Source organism: Propithecus coquereli, unplaced genomic scaffold (assembly GCF_000956105.1).
Source record: "Propithecus coquereli isolate 6110/MARCELLA unplaced genomic scaffold, Pcoq_1.0 Scaffold155, whole genome shotgun sequence".
NCBI lineage: Eukaryota > Metazoa > Chordata > Mammalia > Primates > Indriidae > Propithecus > Propithecus coquereli.
In genome coordinates, this window is record NW_012139969.1 from 329,246 (window position 1) to 351,180 (window position 21,935).

Genomic DNA, 21,935 nt, shown 5'->3' on the forward strand with positions numbered 1-21,935 from the left:
ATTAAAAACATTAAAATAGCTGTGTAGGATAAAGGGATTGTGGGTGACATTTTCCTTTTTTGCAAATTTCCTTTATTACATTGTTTTATAGCATGATAAAATCAGACAATTTACTTAAAAGTTTTCCCATCCCAAGTGCAACAGTACCCTATTTAAGAAATCATCCTCTCTGTCAAAATCACATTTTAGGAAAAGTCGATATTTTCCTGATAAAATGAAAATATTTAAGATAAACCATATCAAATAAATATTAATTCAGAAAGACTAGGTTTATTTCCATGTTTGGCATAGTAACAAAGTGCTAATGGAAAAATTGTAGTTTTAGTTTAGAAATTCAGCAAACCTTTTCTTGCTGCCTTATAGCAAGCTAGTGTGTCTTGGCTCAGATTCTGCAGCAGATTGATGGGGACTGGAGGGGTTAATAGACATAGAAAGGCAAAAATTCACAATGACGGAAAGGGGAAAACAGGCATGAAGGGAAGGTCGTTACTGACGCATCTGTCACTGAAATAATGGGGAAACAGCATATTTGCTGAAATACAGAGGTAACTTTTTCAATTTGGTAAAAGCCAGACATGGAGTCTTACATTAGGTGGCTTTCCTTATTTAGGTATTCAGCACAGGGAGACTGACTGCATTTTTTGCGTAGTGTTTGTCCTGCACAGAACTGTTCCTTTATTATAATGAGAAATAGTCCCCTAGTCAGTTTGATGCTATTAAAAAGAACTTGTGCTCAGGATGGCAGTGTTAATCCCTGGGGAAGCCAGAGTAGTCTGAAAGTAGACACAAAAGGATTTAGAGATGGGAGCTAAAAGCTTAAATACTTCTGGATTCAGTTTCTTCTGTATCGCCACAGACCCTTGAATGAGGAAGAGTTGCTCCTTTAGAGACTGTTTTTTCTTTCAGTTGAATACATATTTGAGGTTTCTAATTTAAATTTATGCTTTTGGATAAAATGGATGAGAGAGATTGAATTGGTGCAGGCTAAAGGGAAGCAACAGAGTTCATGTGATTCTGAGAAACCATATCTCTGTTAAAAGAAGTTTTATTGTGAAATGACTGGAGTAAAGAAAAAAGAGAATGAACATTCATCCACTTACCCTACTACGTGCTAGGCACAGTAGTGGATGCTTTTCCATCCATTGTTTCATTCAACCCTTGTCTTTCTAGATGAGGAAATTGAAGCTCAGAGAGGTTGAATGACTTGCCCAAATAATACACAGCAGTGAGTAAGAAGATGGATTGGTTCTTTCTGACTCCCAAACCCACACTAGTATTACTCCTCGGAGGTTAGGTAGCTGACATCTCAGGAGGCAGAAGTTTTCTATTTATTTCAAGAGCAGGTTTCTTATAGGTCTGGCTCTTCACTCTCTCCCAGGTTGTCTTAGAACACAGGATTTAACGTACTGCCTGTGGAACCGAGGGTACCAGCACATTTTTCTTGACCTTTTGGGTGGCTAGTCCCTTGCTCAATGTTCATCTCAAAATTGCAGCTGCTCTTGGGAGTTTGCTGTAACATGAAGACTGTGTTGTTGGCTTTATTCTCTCCGATACCATTATTTCAACACCAGTGAATGGTATCCAGTGTACCCTGCTTAATTGGCAGATTTCTCAGCTGTTTTATGGCAGGTTCTTTAGTATCTTTATCTTCATGGCCATAGTCAAGAAACTTGTTTTTATTTATTTAAACATGATTGTGGGAGAAGTATGTAATTACAGTAAGCCTTTTGACTGTGCTGGAACAAATCTTACCCTTACCTGAAAAGCTGGTTGAGGAGGGTTGTAAGTGGCAGTGTTACTAATAATTTTTCTGTACATCAATTCAGACCACAGCTATTTGAACTGTGATCACTCCTTAGCTTCTAGGTATTAATAACTTGTGGTTACTCACAAATCTAGATAGATTCAGACCAGTGACCTTGAGTTGAAATATTTCCTAAGCTGTGATTCATCTTTTGCCCCATTCTTTCTTTTTACCAGAAAATACATTGAATATTAATTTTAAAAATTTCAATTATTCCTTCTGAAGAGTGTCTTGCTCATTAAAGTTGCTGGGACTTGTTTTCTGCTAACCAGCAGGGCCACAAAACAGTCTGTACTCAGTGGTTACGCTGAATCCACGTGTTAAGCAGAGGAAGACATTTCATTAACTGTCTAGAGGAAGGCTGTTGAAGATGAGCCCATTCTTTTGGACTCCTTTCAGAGAGCTTCGTTTCTTTCACCAGAAGGATGGGGATGTGGGAGCATGAATCAGAGGCTGAGTGGAGCAGGTGATATGTGTGTGTGTTTGTATCTGTAAATACCGCATCGCTGTTCACAGTGCACTGCACTCTTCACGCAAGGCCTGGTCAGGCCAAAGCAGGAGGAATTGTTCCCGTGCTTAAAGCCAAGAATAACATCCTGACCAGCAGGGGGACAGAGGTCAGCCCAAGGCAAGGGCTGTTGGGAGCTACAGGACATCAAGAACCTTGGAGGAACTGAGTTTAATAAAAAGGAAGGCTCGATGTACTTTGAAGGAAATGTGTGAAACCTGTGTGCCTTTCTCTTACTAAGGCATGGTTTATATGGAAAATGAAAAGCCACCTTAACAGAGGGATATATGATGAGTTCCTATCACTTCCTGGTCATTTAGATCTACCCCTCCTGCCTATACATTGCTTTATCTGAGATTGTATACCCAGCTAAGGAGTGGGTGAAGTATGTTCCTGTTATTCTGGTGTTTTATTCTACAGGCAACATTAGAGAAGCCCATAAAAGGACTGGATTTCAAAGATAATACATTAGTTGAAAAACAAATACCATTTACAAAGTCTCCTGGGGACCTTCCTGACTGGTTGGAGTTTTGTTGGTGGGATCTTTCTGTGCCCACTTTTTCTCCCTTCCAGCTTTCCTCATTCTGATGCTGGCCCCTCAACTCCACAGAGGCAACTCAAACTATTTTCTTGGGAGCATTCTGAGTTTGTTCCGTTGTCTTCTCTGGGACTCATTTCTCTGGTCTGGCTTCAGCTGGTTCTGAGCCAAAGTGATCTTCTGAAAGCTTTTCTTTATAGCCTTTATTTCCTGGATCTTTTCGTACACTTTGCCCCATTGGTTTTGCTGGTTCTCTCCTTTTCCAGTGATGTAAGTTATATTGGCTCTGTTGAAAGGCTCTAAAGCTCAGATCCAGCCTCCCAGGCCAATTAGACTTTTCCCTGGTTTATAAAATATCGTGCCCTTTCCTAGAAATTGGGGGATGAATCAGGTGCCATGACGTGAGGTATTGCTGACTGTCCTGCAGTTCTAGTTTGGTTGTTTAAATAGTATGTAGCAATTTGGATTGTATTTTCCAGGTAGGACTTGTTGCCAAGACTCTGAAGTAGCTCATTGCTGTTAACTTTTTCTCCCCTTATTTTTCAGTTGAAAAATTAGTGAAGAGAGAAAATTATCTTGTCCATAGTCACTTAGTATGTTGATCTTACACCTTTCAAAGCAAATTTGTATTCCTTATACTTCTTAGCACAGGTACTAGCTTAACAAATAATAGGTGCTTAATAAATCTGAATAAATAAATCTTAACTGTGGGTTGATCAAGAATAGTGGTATGGTTAAAATTCAGAATTCTCAGCTGGGTGGGGTGGCTCACACCTGTAATCCCAGCACTTTGGGATGCTGAAACAGGAGGATTGCTCGAGGCGAGGAGTCAAGGTTACAGTGAGCTGTGATCACGTCAGTGTGCTCCAGCCGGGGTGACAGAGTGACACCCTGTCTCTTAAAAAAAAAAAAGAATTGAGAATTCTCATCAGGTTGATCATATTGTGAACCAACAGCTGAGAAAAGTTTCTGAATGGAAGGGACAGAATAGTCACGCAGAGAGCTTTTAGCAATTCAGAATGCATGCAAAAAATCTCAATTCAAATCATTCTAAAATGAAGAAACAAAAGGGTAGTTTGGCTGGAGAGGAAATTGGTTATAATGTAAGGAGAAATCGGGCAAGAAAGCATAAAAACATGAGTTAGTCAACATGTAAGAACAGTTCTAGAAACAGGCATCTTGTCAGCTTGTAGTCAGACCGTGAAAATGAAAATTTCCCACCCCTCCGCCACACCACCATGCAGCGGGGCTATTAATGACTCTCCAGGCACTAGTGTCCCCTTTTTGGGCTACCGTGTAAAGCATGAAGAGGTCCTGTGGGGTCAGTCAACACAAAGAACACTTAGCCTTTGATTTGTTAAATTCTTCTTAATAGTTTTGGTATTCTCAAATAGTTCTGCTAATTCCAGTGCCAGAACCATTTTCTGATTGTTTTGCTGTGTCCAATTGGCTTGTGAAAGGCAGCAGCTGAGATTGCTATACTACACTGTACATTATGCAATAATCCCTCAGAGGGCCCAGCCACCCTTTTTTCCTCTTAAAAACAGCAACAACAACAACAACACCCAAAATAATTCTGTTTTTTTGCTTTGGAGCCAGGAATTTACATCTTGTTTTGGTGTCCCCCTCATTAGTCCATCTCTGTGCTAAATTCCTGCTCTCTGAACCTGGCTCTGGCTTCTAGCCTCACCGAGTTATACAAAATTTTTTTTCTTTCTTTTTCCTTTCTCCCTCCCCTTCCCCTTCCCCTTCCCCTTCCCCTTCCCCTCTCTCTCCCTCTCTTTTTTCTTTTGACAAAGTCTTACCCTGTTGCCCCAGCTAGAGTGCAGTGGTGTCATCATAGCTCACTGTAACCTCAAATTGCAGGGCTCAAGTGATCCTCCTGCCTCAGCCTCCTGAGTAGGTGGGACTATAGGTTGCACCACTGCACCTGGCTAATTTTTCTATTTTTTAATAGACACAGGGTCTTGCACTTGCTCAGGTTGGTCTCAAACTCCTGAGCTCAAGCTATCCTCCCCACTTGGCCCCCAGAGTTCTAGGATTACAGGCGTGAGCCACCATGCCTGGATGAGTTATATAAATTTTAACTATTTCTGGTTTCAGACCAGTTTCTGCCTTTTTTTGTCTTTCTTTGCTCCCTGTAGTAAACTTTTGGTTCAGGCTTGCTTGGAGAAAGGATGATAGTTTTTGATTGCTTGTTTTTTGGTTTCATAAATATGTTCTCCTCTTACTCATGATTCTTACTCTCTTTGTCAAACAGGCCACCAAGCAGTTTCTTGAAGAGATTAACAAGTGGACAGTGCAGTACAATGTTTCTCCGCTCTCTTGGAACGTGGCTGTCAAGTTCCTCATGGCCAGGAAGTTTGATGTGCTCCGCGCCGTAGAGTTATTCCACTCCTACAGAGTACGTTGCTCGGGGTGGACCATACCTGTGGCAGTTGGGCTTTCTAAGTGTTGCTGTTCTCTCTCCCATGCTCGACACACACTTTGGTTCTCTACGTGTTCTCCACTGTGGTAAAAAATGGATCAGTATCCCAGAGCTCTTGTGCCAACTGATGCTGGGCAAGGCCGTTCCTGGAAGGCTCCCCTTACGTGCTTCAGTTCCGACTGTAGACCAGCACGCCACTTCTAATGATTGAGACTGAGGAAACAGCCTGACAGCATCTTGGTGGTGGGATAGCGGTTCACCCTTCGTAGGGTTTGAGTCCTAGCTCTCCTCACTGACCTCTGGCCACGTGCCCCTTTTACTCCCCTGGTTTTCAGGATCTTTGGGGTTTTTAGAAACTTGCCATTCAGATGAATGCTGAGCTTAATAGGCAGTTCAGGAAGGGAAGCTTTCGCCCTGGAAAAGAACTACTGTATTAGCTAGGTCCATTTTCTTAACAGTACTTTATGTAATATAGCTATATTAGCATTTTACTATTTTTGATCTTTGTTTTGGTTTTTGTTATTTGAGGGGGCACAGACTCTGCATCTGTGCTTATGTTTGCTTTCTCAATGAGCACTATCCTTGATAAACACTGTGTGGCATGTTACTTTGGGTTCAGAAAATCCTTCTGAAGAGATACAAAATCTCCCTAAATTAAAAAATAAAATTTGGCGGGGTACGATGGCTCAAACCTGTAATCCTAGCACTCTGGGATGCCTAGGTGGGAGGATCTCTTAGATCCCATCTCTACTAAAAATGGAAAAAATTAGCTGGGCATGGTGGCACACGCCTATAGTCCCAGCTACTAGGGAGACTGAGGCGAGAGAATTGCTTGAGCCCAGAAGTTGGAGATTCCAGTGAGCTATGATGATGCCACTAGTGTAGTCTAGCCCACGTGACAGAGTGAGACTCTGTCTCTAAATAAATGAATAAATAAATAAATAAGCAAGAAAGCACGCACTAGGATTAGTTTAGGACTAATACACTTGTCTTTTGGGTCAGCTTATTCAGTATTTGCTCAACAGATATTTATTGTATACCTACCATGTTCCAGGTATAGAGATTACTATTTAGAAAAAAAGAGTAAACAATTATAGAAATGCTACAATAGGGCCGCATGGATTCTGTGGAAGCACATTGGGTTAGGAGGGTCAAGGAAGCCTTCCTGAAGGAAATGACTTCTACATTCAGATCTGAAGTATAAGCAGGAATCAAGCAGGTGGGGGAATATGGCAGAGAAAACAGCAAGTTCAAATGCTCAGTGGAAAGAAAGAAATTCAGCTGAGCAGAAATGTTGAGTGTGGGTGGGGGCATGGTAAGAGATTGAGCAGCAGAGGTAAGCAAGGCCAGATCAAAGAGTATCTGCTTTTCCTGAAGGGCAGAGAAGTTCATTGAAGATATAAGCAGTGGAATGATTTGGTCATATTTGCATTCTGAAAAGATTTTTTTCTCACTGTGCTTTGGAGTATGGAACAGAAGGGCTGTGCTGGAGACAGACCAATTAGAAGGCAGTGTACTTACTGGGAGAGATGATTGTAGTGTTATTAAGAATAATGTCGGGGCCGGGCGTGGTGGCCCACACCTGTAGTCAGTCCCAGCTTCTCGGGAGGCTGAGGCAGGAGGATCACTTGAGCCCAGGAGTTTGAGGTTGCTGTGAGCTAGGCTGAAGCCACGGCACTCTAGAGGCAACAGAGCAAGACTCTGTCTCAAAAAAATAAATAAATCAAAAAGAATAATGTCAGGAGAGATGAAGAAAAGTAGGCAGGTTCTAGAAGTAAAACTGTTAGGACAGGGTTGCTTAAACTGGTATGTAAGGAGGGAGGAGTCAAGGATTTCAGGTTTCTGACTTGGGTGTCTGGGTAAATAGTGGTGGCATTCACTAATTTCAGACACACTGAAGTGGGTGCAGGTATGTGGGGAGAGAAGGTCATGAGTTCAATTTGGTCATGTTAAATTTGAAATGCCTTTGGGATATCCAAACAGACATGTCCTCTAAGCCTGCCATCCCCAACCCCCGGTTTGTAGCCCGCTAATGGTCCTTGCATCACCGCCTAAGCCCACCCCTACCCCACCCCCGTCTGTGGAAAAATTGTCTTCCATGAAACTTAGGAACCAGGCCTTACAGCAGGAGGTGAGCAGCAGGTGAGCGAGTGAAGCTTCATCTGTATTGACAGCTGCTCCCCATCATGTATCGGTGCCTGAGCTCTGCCCACCCGCTGTGGAAAAATTGTCTTCCCTGAAAGCAGTGGGCCAAACCGCTCTGAGCTTGGGATATGAGCCTAGAGTTCAGACAAGAAATCTGGACTGGGAATAGAGATTTCAGACCAAAGTAGAGCTGAATATTGGGAGCCATGAGAATGGATGAAGGTCATCATGGGAGGGTATGAGAAATAGGAAGATAAATAAGACAGAACCTCACCCCAGATCTTTTTCTCTCTTTGGTTCCACTATTGTTTTAAAAATTGAATTTGAATGCTTTAGGTAAGGCATGCACTCTCCTGTGATCCCGTGACTAATATTGTCTTGCCTCCTTGCCTGTGAAAGCATCTGAATTTGATTTTATGGATGGATTGGAGAAGAATATAAACAAAGCCCTAGTTTGTTTTATTTACTGGGCACTTAGTTTAGTGCCTGGCACATAATAGTTGCTCTACACATATTTGCAGGATGAGTTAATGAGTCAGTGAGTGAATTGATTGAGCAAATGAAGGAAAAAATGCCCACCAAAGACACTTTGAAATAGTTGAAGAAATAGGAAAAACCAAGAAGAAAAAATTTTTTTTGGACATCATGATGTGGAAAGATAGAGAATGTCTCCACAAAAAGGGAATGTGAGTGATCAACCTTGTCATTGAAAAGGACGACTGAACATGTCCAGTAGATTCAGTTCCATGAAGATCCTAGTCGCTGTAGCAGAAGCTTTCAATGTAGTTGTCGGATTGGGAGGAAACCAGAATGCAGTGGACTGAGGCTGAGGGAACTGGGGATGAGCTTAAAGAACCTGGCCATCAAGTTGGGTGTGGTGGTGTGTGCCAGTAATTCTAGCTTCTCGGGGGGCTGAGGTGGAAGGATTGCTTAAGCCCAGGAGTTTGAGGCAGGGCAGCCTGGTCAACACAGGGAGACCCTGTCTCTTAAAAAAAAAGGATTTGGCCATTGAGATGTGGAAAATGACATCATGGTAGCTGTTGTTGGAGAGGGCCTCAAGTGGAGGGAGAGCTCCTGTTTGCAGGAGCAAAAGCCTAAGCCTGGAGCATGTGTGAGGATGTATGCTTCCAGATGATTTTGGGGTCCATATTTTAGTATCATGGTACAAAGTCAGCGCTGCTGCATGTTTTAAGAACTTTGATTCTGCACCCTAATGTTACATACTGGTTGGTGTTCAGGGTTGGGATTCTTACTGATTCAGTGAAAAATACCCTATATAAGGGGCTGATAAAGTGGCTTTGGACAGGAATTCTGATAACATTTAGCTGACCTGGAAAGGGGTTACAAAGGAATTCATAATTCATTTAGTTGACTTCTAAAGTCCCTTATCTCTGAGATTTGGTGGTTACATGAAGCTGTGCTGGACATACAGTATTTTTGTATTAATACATCTTGCTGTGCTTCCTTTTTAGGAAACTCGAAGGAAGGAAGGCATTGTGAAGCTGAAACCTCATGAGGAACCTCTCCGTTCTGAGATCCTCAGTGGAAAATTCACCATCTTAGTGAGTCTTTATGGACCTATCTTGTAGGGCCTCATTACTTCCTTTGTAGCTGTTGTCTTGTGGACTTTGTTCCTAGATACCATACCCTGAGTCTAGAGAGTGTCCACAGTCAGGAACAGATGTGAAGCAGCCGTGTAGTTCGGCACAAAATTATTTTAGTGATAATTACTAGTAATTAGAGTTACTAATAATAATTAAATGATTGAATTATGGAAAATCACTTGTACAGAAGCAAAGTGTCTTCATTGATCCATCAGGGTCTTTGGGATGACTATACAGTGTACCAGACACCCATCCTTCCTTATTTAACACAAGCTCTTCACTTACAAGAGACCTCAGCCTTTCAGTAAGTATATCATGCTACTTTTAAGGCAAAGTATGGAAACCATGGTCCTGTTCTATGATTCTCTCCTGCTGCTTAATTCTTTTGCCATCCTGCCTGGGAAATTAGCTAGGAAGCCAGTGCAGAACCATCTTTTGATCTCTGCAGTTGAAGAGCAAAGAGAATGTGTGTTTTGTTTTTTTTTTAACCACAGTAATATGGTCCAGGGGGTGGTCTCCAGGGAGAATCAGGCATGGGATGATATTAATAATCTTCCCTTTTGGGAGCAATTCATACAAATTGGGGAGGTATTGACAGCATCTGTTCTTTTCATGTATCAAACCCTTATCCAACACATAAGCCTTAGTGAATATTGTGATTTTCTATTTGATTTCTTAATGTTTCTTGTTTTATTTGCTCTAGAATGTTCGGGACCCAACAGGAGCCTCCATTGCCCTCTTTACCGCCAGATTGCATCATCCTCACAAGTCAGTTCAACACGTGGTACTTCAGGCTCTGTTTTACTTGCTGGACAGAGCTGTGGATAGGTGAGCATCGAGATTATCTTTTAGATGGTCTGGATTCACATAGGAAAGTGACAGTTTTTGACTTGATTAAATTCTGTAGTGCCTTTACCGTGTTCCTAGGATGTGTTCTATGCAGTGCTATGAATAGAAAACAGTCCATGTCCTTGAGGGCTGGGCGTGTTTTCAGGCACCATCAAGATAGTGGGTATTCTTTCTCTTTACCACCTTGGCTCTATTTCAGGATAACATAAGCTGAGAAAGTCAATTATTAGCAGTCCTCAGTGTATGGAGAATTACTTATTGGAAGAGAGTAAGGGGGAGATGACTTGCACTGGTTGTTTTGCTTGTAACCAAGACAGTGTCTCACTCTATCATTCAGGCTGGCGTGCGGTGATATGATCATAGCTTATTGCAGACCCTAACTTCTGGGTTCAGGTGATCTTCTGCCTCAGCCTCCTAAGTAGCTGGAACTACAGGCTTGTGCTACCAGGCCCAGCTCTTTTTTTTTTTTTTTTTTTTAATTTTTAGAGATGGAGTCTTGCTGTGTTACCCAGGCTGGTCTGAATCTGGCCTCAAGCAATCCTCCCACCTCAGCCTCCTGAGTAGGTGGGGGACCTCAGTTTCTTTGTCTATAAAACGAATAATGCTATTTAGCTCAGAGGATTTTGAGAATCAACTTTGAGGAGAGGGGAGCCCAAAAGTATAAAGTTAAGCAAAATCACCTTTATAGTAAAAACAGTTACATAAGCAAAAAGAACCAGCTCAGGTCATCTCTCCCTCCCACTCTAAGGTAAATGGTATTATTACAATTCTATTGACAAAGAAACTGGAAACTCAGGAAGTTATGTCACCTTTATTGCAGTCATCACATGTTATTCCAACTGGGTCTAAGATCCTGGTTTCTTTGCTCTTGGCCAGAGCTATTTGTACCCTGCTATATTATCTTCTGCTGTTCTTCCTTTTCTCCCTGGTGCTTGCCATTTACACTTCGTTACTGCTCTTGACATCTTGGCGGTCCTCTGGGTTAGAAGTGCTATATCGAGGGCTGAGAGCTGAGGTAGTGAGAGATAGCTGTGTACACGGTGGTCATGCTGTGGCCTTGCAGGATGGGAATAGCTAAGACATTCTCTGAGGTGGGGCTCTCTGTCTAGTTTACTTGTTACTGCCTTGTTTATGTTCGTTTCACAGTACTTAGTTCTGCCATTGATGCCCAGTGGGAGATACAGCTAAACCACACACACAGCATTATTTTGAAAAGGAAATGTTGTTAGGGAGTGAGGACCAGTAGTCTCAACAGCCCTGTACTCCTGAAGCGTAAGTGTGGAATTTCTCAGTTCCTGTGACTGGCCTTCAGGCACAGTATCCAGAATGTGCGTTCCTTTGAAATGCTCCTTTAGCTCAGGAGAATGAAAGGCTCCTTTTTTTTTTGGAGACAAAGTCTCACTGTGTTGCCCAGGCTAGAGTGCCGTGGCGTCAGCCTAGCTCACAGCAACCTCAAACTCCTGGGCTCAAGCGATCCTCCTGCCTCAGCCTCCGAGTAGCTGGGACTACAGGCATGTGCCACCGTGCCTGGCTAATTTTTTCTATGTATTTTTAGTTGTCCTGATAATTTCTTTCTGTTTTTAGTAGAGATGGGGTCTCACTCTTGCTCAGGCTGGTCTCGAACTCCTGACCTCAAGCAATCCTCCCAAGAAAGGCTCCTTTTTCAAAAGATCCAGTATTGGCCTTCCTCCTCGGGAGGCTTAGAGAGTCAAATTCTCACGTAGTCAAGGCAGGATGCATGGCAGTGGCCAGTCGCACAGGAGAACCACATGGGTAAACATAACAAAAATTTTGTTTTCATGATATCCATCCCTTTCTTAAAAACCCTCAGTGACTGATTATGCAAAGGGGCATATAAGCAAGTAAATGTGAACCGTTTTCTTTAAGCAAAATATTCTCTCTAGGGAGTAGGAAAATCTTGTTTTCCCATGTTACCTTGAACCAGAATGGTCTTTTCTTTCTCTTCCTCCGTACTATTATTATTTTTTTTAGCCAGTCAAATTTATCAGTGGTGGGTTGAATACCAACTTTAGTGACACTAATGTCAATAAGTTCTGATAACCCATTACCATCAGACTAGCTCTTCCTCTGTACTGAATCCCATCCTTTTAAGGACCAGCTTCCATGACTGGCTCCCTCACCACTCGAACCTGTCATAAATAAAATTGTTTTTTACTCTGACTTTAATAGCAGCCATCATCAATACCAGTCATTATGTACTTAATTATACATGGCCTTATGATGTCATTTATCTTATACTGTTATTAGATTTTTTTCATCTACCACTAGAACATGAACTCCTTGAGGGTTGGGAACCTTCTTTTAAACATTATATAATGGACTCCAGTCCCACTGCTTCACTTGACCAGCCTTAAAAAAAAAAAAATTATATAATGGAAAATTTCCAAATCTCTGTAAGTGGAAAGAGAATGGTATGTGAACGTCCATACACCCATCATCATCATCTTCAGAGAGATCTGTAACAGTCTTGTTTCATTGGTAGCCCCTCATGTACCTCCTACCCTTGATTCTTTTGAAACAAATGTCAGAGACTGTTTTAAACTTCTTGGTGTTCCCGTAGCATGTAGTTCAGGAGTCAAACTCAACAGGGAAGCAATCAGCTATCATTGTAAATCTTACATTCTACACCTCAGAAAGTGAAAATCTTACTGCATTTGTATTTATTTCATGTGCCTTCATAGGATGAGCAGTTTGATCCTGGACTATGGAATCCAGATCATTATGTATCATATCTCATTTTTATTAACTTCTCTTTGCCCTGTCACTGAACTTTTCTTTTTTTTAGTCCCCTGCCACAAGCGGAGCCATGAGAGAAAAACCCATAATTCTTTGAATTTGGCCCTCGATGAGCTCGTAGAGAAATGGAAAGTCTACTCAGTAATTGTGCTGGACATTTTAGCAGCATCTTAGATCTTAGTGAATCAAAGTCTCTCTGGGTTTGTGAAAAAGGAGCCGAGATTTAGCACTAATATAAGACATTAGGGACAGTTGAAACTAAGTCTGCTGCAGAAACTTTCATGTACCTCAGAATTAGAGATTTTTGAAATTTTATCTAATGAATAGGTGCTTCTGCCTTGGATTTCATTAAAAGGATGAGAAGGTATGGAGACTCCCAGGAGGTGATGCAAAAAATTAGGATACAAAATTACATTGAGACTCCTGATTTCAGGAATGTGTTTTGTGCCTAACAGTTTTTTCAGTTCTAAATAGATGTGAAAACTATTGCTATCATCTGTGAGTAGTCCAGTCAAATAATTTATTTGTATAAATCAAAAGCAGGTAAGGATCTGGCTTGGTGGAAGAGTACAACTTCGAGAAGTCTTTATGATTCAAGGATATTGAACTAAGGAATGCTTTTTTTATCTTCACATGTTCCTCAACTCAGTCTCACAGTAGGCTCACTATCTCTTTAATGTACATCCCTGCACCTCCCACCCCCATTTTCCCTGTAGCATTTATTGAAGAGACTATCCTTTTCCCACTGTATGTTCTTGGCACCTTTGTCAAAGATAAGCTGACTACAGATATGTGGATTTATTTCTGGGTTTTCTGTTTTGTTCGTGTGTTGGTCTGTGTGTCTGTTTTTGTGCCAGTACCATGCTGTTTTGGTTATTACAGCTCTGTAGTATAATTTGAAGACAGATAATGTGATTCCTCCAGTTTCGTTCTTTTTGCTCAGGATTCTGGGTCTTTTGTGGTTCCATATAAATTTTAGGATTATTTTTTCTATTTGTATGAAGAATGTCATTGATACTTTGATGGGGATTGCATTGAATCTGTAGATTGCTTTAGGTATATATATATATATATATTTTTTTTTGAGACAGAGTCTCACTTTTTTGCCCGGGCTAGAGTGAGTGCCGTGGCATCAGCCTAGCTCACAGCAACCTCACACTCCTGGGCTCAAGCAATCCTTCTGCCTCAGCCTCCCGAGTAGCTGGGACTACAGGCACGCGCCACCATGCCCGGCTAATTCTTTCTATATATTTTTAGTTGTCCAATTAATTTCTTTCTATTTTTAGTAGAGACGGGGTCTCGCTCTTGCTCAGGCTGGTTTCGAACTCCTGAGCTCAAACAATCCGCCCGCCTCGGCCTCCCAGAGAGCTAGGATTACAGGCTTGAGCCACCGCGCCTGGCCAATGCTACTGATTTCTGTATGTTGATTTTGTACCTGCAACTTTACTGTATTTGTTTATCAGTTCTAATAGTTTTTGGGTGTAGTCTTTAGGTTTCTCGAGATACAAGATCATATTGTCTGCAAACAAGGATAATTTGACTTCTTTTCCAATTTGGATGCCCTTTCTTTTCTTTCTTTCTTGGGTGGCCTAAACAAATTTATTTTCTCACAGTATTGGAGGCTAGAAATCTGAAATCAAAATGTTGGCAGGGTTGGTTTCTGCAAGCCTCTGTCGTTGGCTTGCAGATGGCCATTTTCTCTCTGTGTCTTCTTCACATGGTCTTCTCTCTGTCAATCTGGGTGTCCTTTCTTTCTCTTGTCTGACTGCTCTAGCTAGAACTTCCAGTACTATGTAGAATAACAGTGGTGAAAGTGGGCATCCTTATCTTTATAGATCTTAGAGGAAAGGCTTTCAGTTTTTTCCCATTCAGTATGATACTACCTGTGGGTTTGTTGTTTTTTTTTCTTTTTGAGACAGGGTCTTGCTCTGTTGCCTGGGTTAGAGTGCAGCAGCATCATCACAGCTCACTGCAATCTCAAATTCCTGGGCTCAAGCGATCCTCCTGCCTCAGCCTCCCGAGTAGCTGGGACTACAGGCATGCGCCACCATGCCCGGCTAATTCTTTCTATATATTTTTAGTTGTCCAATTAATTTCTTTCTATTTTTAGTAGAGATGGGGTCTCGCTCTTGCTCAGGCTGGTTTCGAACTGCTGAGCTCAAACAATCCGCCCGCCTCGGCCTCCCAGAGAGCTAGGATTACAGGCTTGAGCCACCGCGCCTGGCCAATGCTACTGATTTCTGTATGTTGATTTTGTACCTGCAACTTTACTGTATTTGTTTATCAGTTCTAATAGTTTTTGGGTGTAGTCTTTAGGTTTCTCGAGATACAAGATCATATTGTCTGCAAACAAGGATAATTTGACTTCTTTTCCAATTTGGATGCCCTTTCTTTTCTTTCTTTCTTGGGTGGCCTAAACAAATTTATTTTCTCACAGTATTGGAGGCTAGAAATCTGAAATCAAAATGTTGGCAGGGTTGGTTTCTGCAAGCCTCTGTCGTTGGCTTGCAGATGGCCATTTTCTCTCTGTGTCTTCTTCACATGGTCTTCTCTCTGTCAATCTGGGTGTCCTTTCTTTCTCTTGTCTGACTGCTCTAGCTAGAACTTCCAGTACTATGTAGAATAACAGTGGTGAAAGTGGGCATCCTTATCTTTATAGATCTTAGAGGAAAGGCTTTCAGTTTTTTCCCATTCAGTATGATACTACCTGTGGGTTTGTTGTTTTTTTTTCTTTTTGAGACAGGGTCTTGCTCTGTTGCCTGGGTTAGAGTGCAGCAGCATCATCACAGCTCACTGCAATCTCAAATTCCTGGGCTCAAGCTATCCTCCCACCTTGGCATCCCAAAGTGCTGGGATTACAGGCGTGAGCTACCACATCTGGCCTAATCTACTTTTAAAAATGCTTTCTAAGGCTGGGTGTGGTGGTGTGTGCCTGTAATCCTAGCACTCTGGGAGGCTGAAGCAGGAGGATCGCTTGAGCTCAGGAGTTGGAGGTTGCTGTGAGCTAGGCTGATGCCATGGCACTCTAGCCCAGATGACAGAGTGAGACTTTGTCTCAAAAAAAAAATAAATAAATAAGTAAAATAAAATGCTTTCCAAAGACCGTTTGTGGGTTTGTTCTTTTCCTCCATCGAGTTATAAGAGACAAATTCACCATCAATGAGCTTAGAGGAAGTCTTGTTCTACACAGTGTTCCACAAGTCTAAAATATTTTCTTAGACATGGGATTCCAGCCTGCTGAATTATAGTGCAGTGACCATTTATTTGCAGGGGCTGTGCTAGGGACTTTTGGGGGTAATGAGTTGAACAACAGGTTCTTGGCCTCTAGGAGAGAATCACATGCTATGCAAAGTCATAGTATGTTAGGAGCATGAGAAAAATCCATAGGAAGATTTATAGGGCTTCAAGGGAGTAAAGGATGGTAGTACATTTGATTACAGTTATCAGCGAGACCTTCAAGGAAGAGTAAACTTTTGGATTGAGTGTGAAATATGTTACAGGATTTGGTTAGGCAGATTCAGAGGGGTGGGTGAACACAGTTCAAATTTTGATAACCTAGTTGCTCTGGAGCATTGTCAACCTAGGAGTTTGGCATTTGGTAAACCTGGATAAATCTGCATTAACAAACATAGCAGATACAAAGATAAATTATCTTTTTGTAAGACTGGTATTCAGCCAGGCAGTTATTTTGGTCCCAGCTGTGTCCCATACTGTGTCTTTTTGTGTGTGTATGTTAGGTTTTCAACCTGCCTTATCCATCTTATTACTTATAAATGGTTTTCTTCAATGGTTGACTTACAGCTTTGAAACTCAGAGGAATGGACTGGTGTTTATCTATGACATGTGCGGTTCTAATTATGCCAACTTTGAGCTGGATCTTGGAAAGAAAGTTCTAAACCTGCTGAAGGTAAGGTTATGGGAGCGCCCTCTCAACTCTCCTTCAGTGATTAGGATTTTTTTAGTATTCTTTGGGAAAAGATTTAGGAATGATGTAAACTTCAGACATTATGTTCAATTTAAAGGTCACCTGTGAATAATGACTAATAATCTGCTTCCTTAGAATGAGAAATGATCTTTAAAGTGAAGTGGGAGGAATTCAAATAAAAAATGCACAGGAACATTCTGGGTCATAAAAGTGGGATGTTCCTTTCTTGGAGTTATATAGATGAAGAACTAATGAAGGCCAAGGTATGGCACCTGTGAAAAATGTCACTTAGCCAGTGACTTTTCAGATATTTTGGTCTCAGTCTAGTCAGAAATATGTTTTACATTTTGACTTAATACACAAAAGTGTATGTATGCTAACTATATGTATATATTAATACATGTAGAGTTGTACACATACATGTAAAATTATATACATATAGGTTCAAAATCCTGTATCCCAAACTCTTAGATTCAGAGATGTTTTTAAGTTTTTGAACTTTAAAAGGTAATGCATATATGCTACTGTATAGACACATTAGTGTGTCTGCAATAAAATGTATTATTATTCATAATTACTGGGGAAGAGTAAAGCATATGTCTTTTAAGGTCAGATTTTGCCTCCCAGTGAATTATTAGTCCAAACTTACAAAAGAAACTTAAGGTTTTCAGAGCTGTTTAGATTTCAGAATTGACAATGAGGGTATTTTTTTTGTGTACATATTTATAAAACAAAACAAAAAAGTTTCACAAAAGAAGATTTACCCTTATGTGCAGTCACTTTGATTATGCTATGCTGCTTCCTATTTTTAGAATGTCAGTCATGACCACCTAACCTGATTTCAGGACTTACTGAGTCATACCCTGTAGTTTGGAAGCCGTTGATCTAGGAGTCTATGTAGTCTTTATTCTAGGACCTTGTTTCAGAGTACTGTTGAACTAGATTTTTATTTTTATTTATTTATTTAAATTTTTTTCATTTCAAAATATTAGGGGGTACAAGTGTTCTTGTTACATGGATGAATTGTATAATGCTGAAGTCAGGGCTTTTAGTGTGCCCATCACCAGAATAGTGTACGTTGTACACGACAGGTAAGTTTTATCCCAGACCCTCCTGCCTGAACTAGATTTTTAGAAGTGTTTATTGACCTTACAGCTCTACAGCAGACATTGTATAAAAAGGGTTTTATACTGTATGTTGTTTTCTTAGACTCACTTTTTTCCCTCAACATTATACTTTATTACTAGCATTCATAATTGTAGCATGTAGCTGTGATTCATTCTTTTTTCACTGAGGGATTGAAGGACGCATTTCTTTTCATTCTTCATCCATTGAGGAATATACTAGTTTTTTCACATCTGTTCTGTTGATGGCTCCTTGGGTTGTTTGCTGATTTTTGCTACAGGTTGAGCATCCCTAATCCAAAACCTGAAATGCTCCAAAATCCAAAACTTTTTGAGTATTAACATGACTCTACAGTTGGAAAATGACTTCATGTGACAAGTAACAACTAAAATGCAATCAAAACTTTGTTTCATGCACAAAATTAATAAAAATGTTTTATAAAATTACCTTTAGGCTATATGTATAAGGAATATATGAAACAAATGAATTCATGTTTAGACTTGGGTTCCATCCCCAGGATATCTCATTACGTATATACAAATATTCAAAATCTGAAAAAAATCCAAAATTTGAGATACTTCTGGTTCAAAACATTTCTTACAATGCTGCGGTCCCCAATCCCTGGGGCTGCAGACCGGTGCCCGTCTGTGGCCTGTTAGGAACTGGGCTGCACAGTGTGAGGTGAGCCACCAGCATGCATGCAAGGGAAGCTTCATCTGTGGTTACAGCCACTCCCCATCGCTCCTGTCACTGCATAAGCTCTGTCTCCTGCTGTGGCATCAGATTCTCGTAGGAGCACGAACCCTACTGTAAACCGCACATGTGAGGGATCTAGGTTGTGTGCTCCTTATGAGAGTCTAATGCCTGATGATCTGAGGTGGAGCTGAGGTGGTGATGCTAGTGCTGGGGAGCGGCTGCAAATACAGATTATCACTAGCAGAGGTTTGACTGCACAATAAATGTACTGTGTTTGTATCACCCCCAAACCACCCACCCCACACACACTGGTCTGTGTAAAAATTATATTCCATTAAACCAGTCCCTGGTGCCAAAAAGATTGGGGACCACTGTTATAAAGAATACTCAACCTGTGTTATAAACATTTCAACATTTTTTCCCCCTAATATTAATAGTTCCTCTTTTTCTTCTTGTTTTGAGACAGAGTCTTACTCTGTTGGTGTGAGTAGAGTGCTGTGGTGTCAGCCTAGCTCACAGCAACCTCAGACTCCTGGGCTCAAATGATCCTCTACCTCAGCCTCCCAAGTAGCTGGAGCTATAGGCATGTGCCACCATGCCCGGTTAGTTTTTCTATTTTTAGTAGAGATAGGGTCTCGCTCTTGCTCAGGCTGATCTCAAACTCCTGAGCTCAAGCAATCCTCCCACCTCTGCCTGCCAGAGCGCTAGGATTATAGGTGTAAGATTATAAAAAGTAAAAGCAGTATAAAGTATTGTAGAGAATAAAATACAAAGAAGAAAGTTAGGGCTGAGAAGTAAAATAGAAAAAAATTTAAAAAAAAAGAAAGTTAAAATGATTCCTAATTTCACTTATCAGAGATAAACTCAGTTGAACTTTTCTTATAGTTATTTACAGTCTTTTTTGTGTGTGAAAGTATATGTATGTGTATGTATTTTTTAAACAAAATTATGATTATAGTTTTGATTCTGTTTAAGATTATATTGTGAGCATTTTCCAAAGTTGTAAAAATTCTTTGAAATCTTCATGGCAAAGATTATATAACAATGTATTGTAAGATATAATATTTTGTTAACTACTACCCATTTTTGGACTCATATATTCTTTTTAGTTTTGAAGTATTTTTAACTATCAAAAATACATTTACAGTAAATATTCTTTCCGCACATCTTTGTGTTTCTGATTATTTCTTTAGAATTGAGTCTCAGAAATGGAATTCATCAACAAATGTACATTTTTAAGGATCTGTAAAGCCAGATGCCTTTCCAAAGGTGTTAACAGTTTACTGACAGTCTGTGAGGGTCCTGTACAGACACTTAAATGGATTAGGCCTGGGTCTGTAGCTCTTTGCTCTGAGGAAGAAAGCGTGATGGCTTCTACTTTCTGTTTATCATTTTGTGGAAATATAGGTATTTCTCTAGACTGATTTTTGATCTGATAGTTAAAGGGGCCTTGGGTATTAGACCCTGAAAGGAGTTTGTTGCATCTTTGGAGGAGGTAGTTTCTCAGACTTTAGCCAGGGCCTTGGAAAATTTTGTTCTGGATGCTGTCTATTCTCTACAAAGGGGTGTATGGGGATCCCCTAAATCAGTAGTACTGAGGAATAACCGAAAAGATCAAAGAAAATGACTTATCAAATTGAGAATCAGTGTTTTGAAAATGGCAAAAAGAATAGGGTAGAACATATTTAGCTACTATTCTTTTTTTTGATTTCTTAGGAATGATTTCTTTCCCATTAGAATGCCAATGGTACATGGTAATCTTGCCCATGAGAAGGGATGAAATATTGAAAAATTAAACGAAACCAAGTGCTGTGCATTAGGAACGAATGAGTTTTCATTCACATCTTGTGCAGATCAGGGTATCTCCTGTTATTTTTTTAGACTTTAGTTGCTTTTGATGCACCCTAGATCATATTGATTGATTGAATAACTGAATACATAGATGAACTAATAGACAAAAAAGAAATGATTATACAGACACAGATTAGTAGACTGAATGAAAAGTTATGAAAGAGAAATGTTTCTGTAATGTTCAATTTATTCATGGTCTAATTTTTCCTTCAGGCTCGAATAAGCAGAACTTTCCCAGGATGCATGTGTGAGTGGTGATGTGTGGCATGTGGGACAACTGCTGATGAGAAAAGTCAGAGTAGTTCTTGATCCATAAAGCTCATGGTTGACATGAATTTAACATAGTTATTTTTAAAAGGTAAATCAACTTCTAATTTCTTTCTTTCTTTTAGCTACTTATCCTCTAACTACTAAAGTAAACCTGAAGTAGGCTGTAGACCCCCTGCTGGGTAAGAATGTGAAGAAGAGCAGAAAACCTAAACTTTGGGCTTAAACAGTCAAAATTCCAATTAGGTCTTAAATCCTCATACATTTTCTCCACAGGGAGCATTTCCAGCTCGTTTGAAGAAGGTGCTGATTGTGGGAGCACCCATATGGTTCAGAGTGCCCTATTCCATCATCAGCCTCCTCCTGAAGGACAAAGTCCGGGAGAGGGTAAGGCAAGCCAGCCTTTTCTTATTTGGAGGTGAATAGATACATTCCCATCTCTACTGGTGAAATCCTGCCAATTAATTTTCTACCTTCAAAAATATCCTCCTAGCTTGTCTCCTAGAGCGCTTTCTGCTTCTGTTAGTGTTTTCACCCACACTCTCTATTCATTAGTCAGCTTAGTACAGACTTCCTCTCTCGCTGTCCTACAGTCTCCTTGAAGTCAGGAACTGGACATGGTTTATCTGGCTCTCCCTTTCCATAGCACTTTGCATAAGATAGTGCTGAAGGAATGTGTCCTGGAAGTAATTTTGCCATGGCTGCTACTACCAGAATTAGCCTAGCACTGCATAGGACTTTACTGTTTAACAGCTTTTAATATAATTGCATTATTTGAACTGGTGTTTGAATTCGTCCAATTGGAAACAACCCATTCAGTCCCTTTGACCACCGGGATGGTGGAGGAGAGTCTCTTACTATGTCTCTTTCTATATATAGTCTTGACATTTTTTTTTTTTTTTTTAGACAGAGTCTCACTGTCCCCCTGGCTAGAGTCCAGTAACGCCATCATAGCTCACTGCAACCTCAAACTCCTGGGCTCAGGCAGTCCTCCTACCTCAGATTCCCAAGTAGCTGGGACTACAGGCATGCGCCACCATACCTGGTTAATGTTTTCTGTTTTTAGTAAAGACGGGGTCTCGCTCTTGCTCAGGCTGGCCTCAAACTCCTGACCTCAAGTGATCCTCCCGCCTTGGCCTCCCAGAGTTTTAGGATTACAGGCGTGAGCCACTGTTCCCGGCCTATTCTTGGCATTTTTTCTTAAAACAGTTTGTTGCTTCCCAATTTTTTAACTGTTGTCTAAAGTTACCTTAATTCTATTATAGTCTTTTGAGTGTACCAGGACTGAAAGATAACGTAATGGTCTCAGTCACTGATTGCAGCCCTTGAAAGATAAGGCATATAAAACACTGGCATAATAGGGTTAGATGAAATATTATCAGAGTTTTCTGTGGTAAGGAATTATGAAATTAAATGAATATTAATGCAGGTCTTTATA

General features: G+C 40.7%; 1 protein-coding gene across 3 annotated transcripts in view; it reads left to right on the forward strand.

The window, feature by feature from the left end:
• PTPN9 (protein tyrosine phosphatase, non-receptor type 9) overlaps window positions 1–21,935 on the forward strand; it is a 95,493-nt gene that overhangs the window by 50,811 nt on the left and 22,747 nt on the right. For 2 of the 3 annotated variants that reach the window (XM_012640605.1, XM_012640606.1), the window contains exons 2-6: window positions 5,111–5,254; window positions 8,896–8,985; window positions 9,731–9,855; window positions 16,435–16,540; window positions 20,774–20,884. In XM_012640605.1, coding sequence (XP_012496059.1) covers window positions 5,111–5,254; window positions 8,896–8,985; window positions 9,731–9,855; window positions 16,435–16,540; window positions 20,774–20,884 — 576 coding nt within the window. The remainder of the gene's footprint in view (window positions 1–5,110; window positions 5,255–8,895; window positions 8,986–9,730; window positions 9,856–16,434; window positions 16,541–20,773; window positions 20,885–21,935) is intronic. The other variant, XM_012640607.1, reaches the window with a different exon arrangement.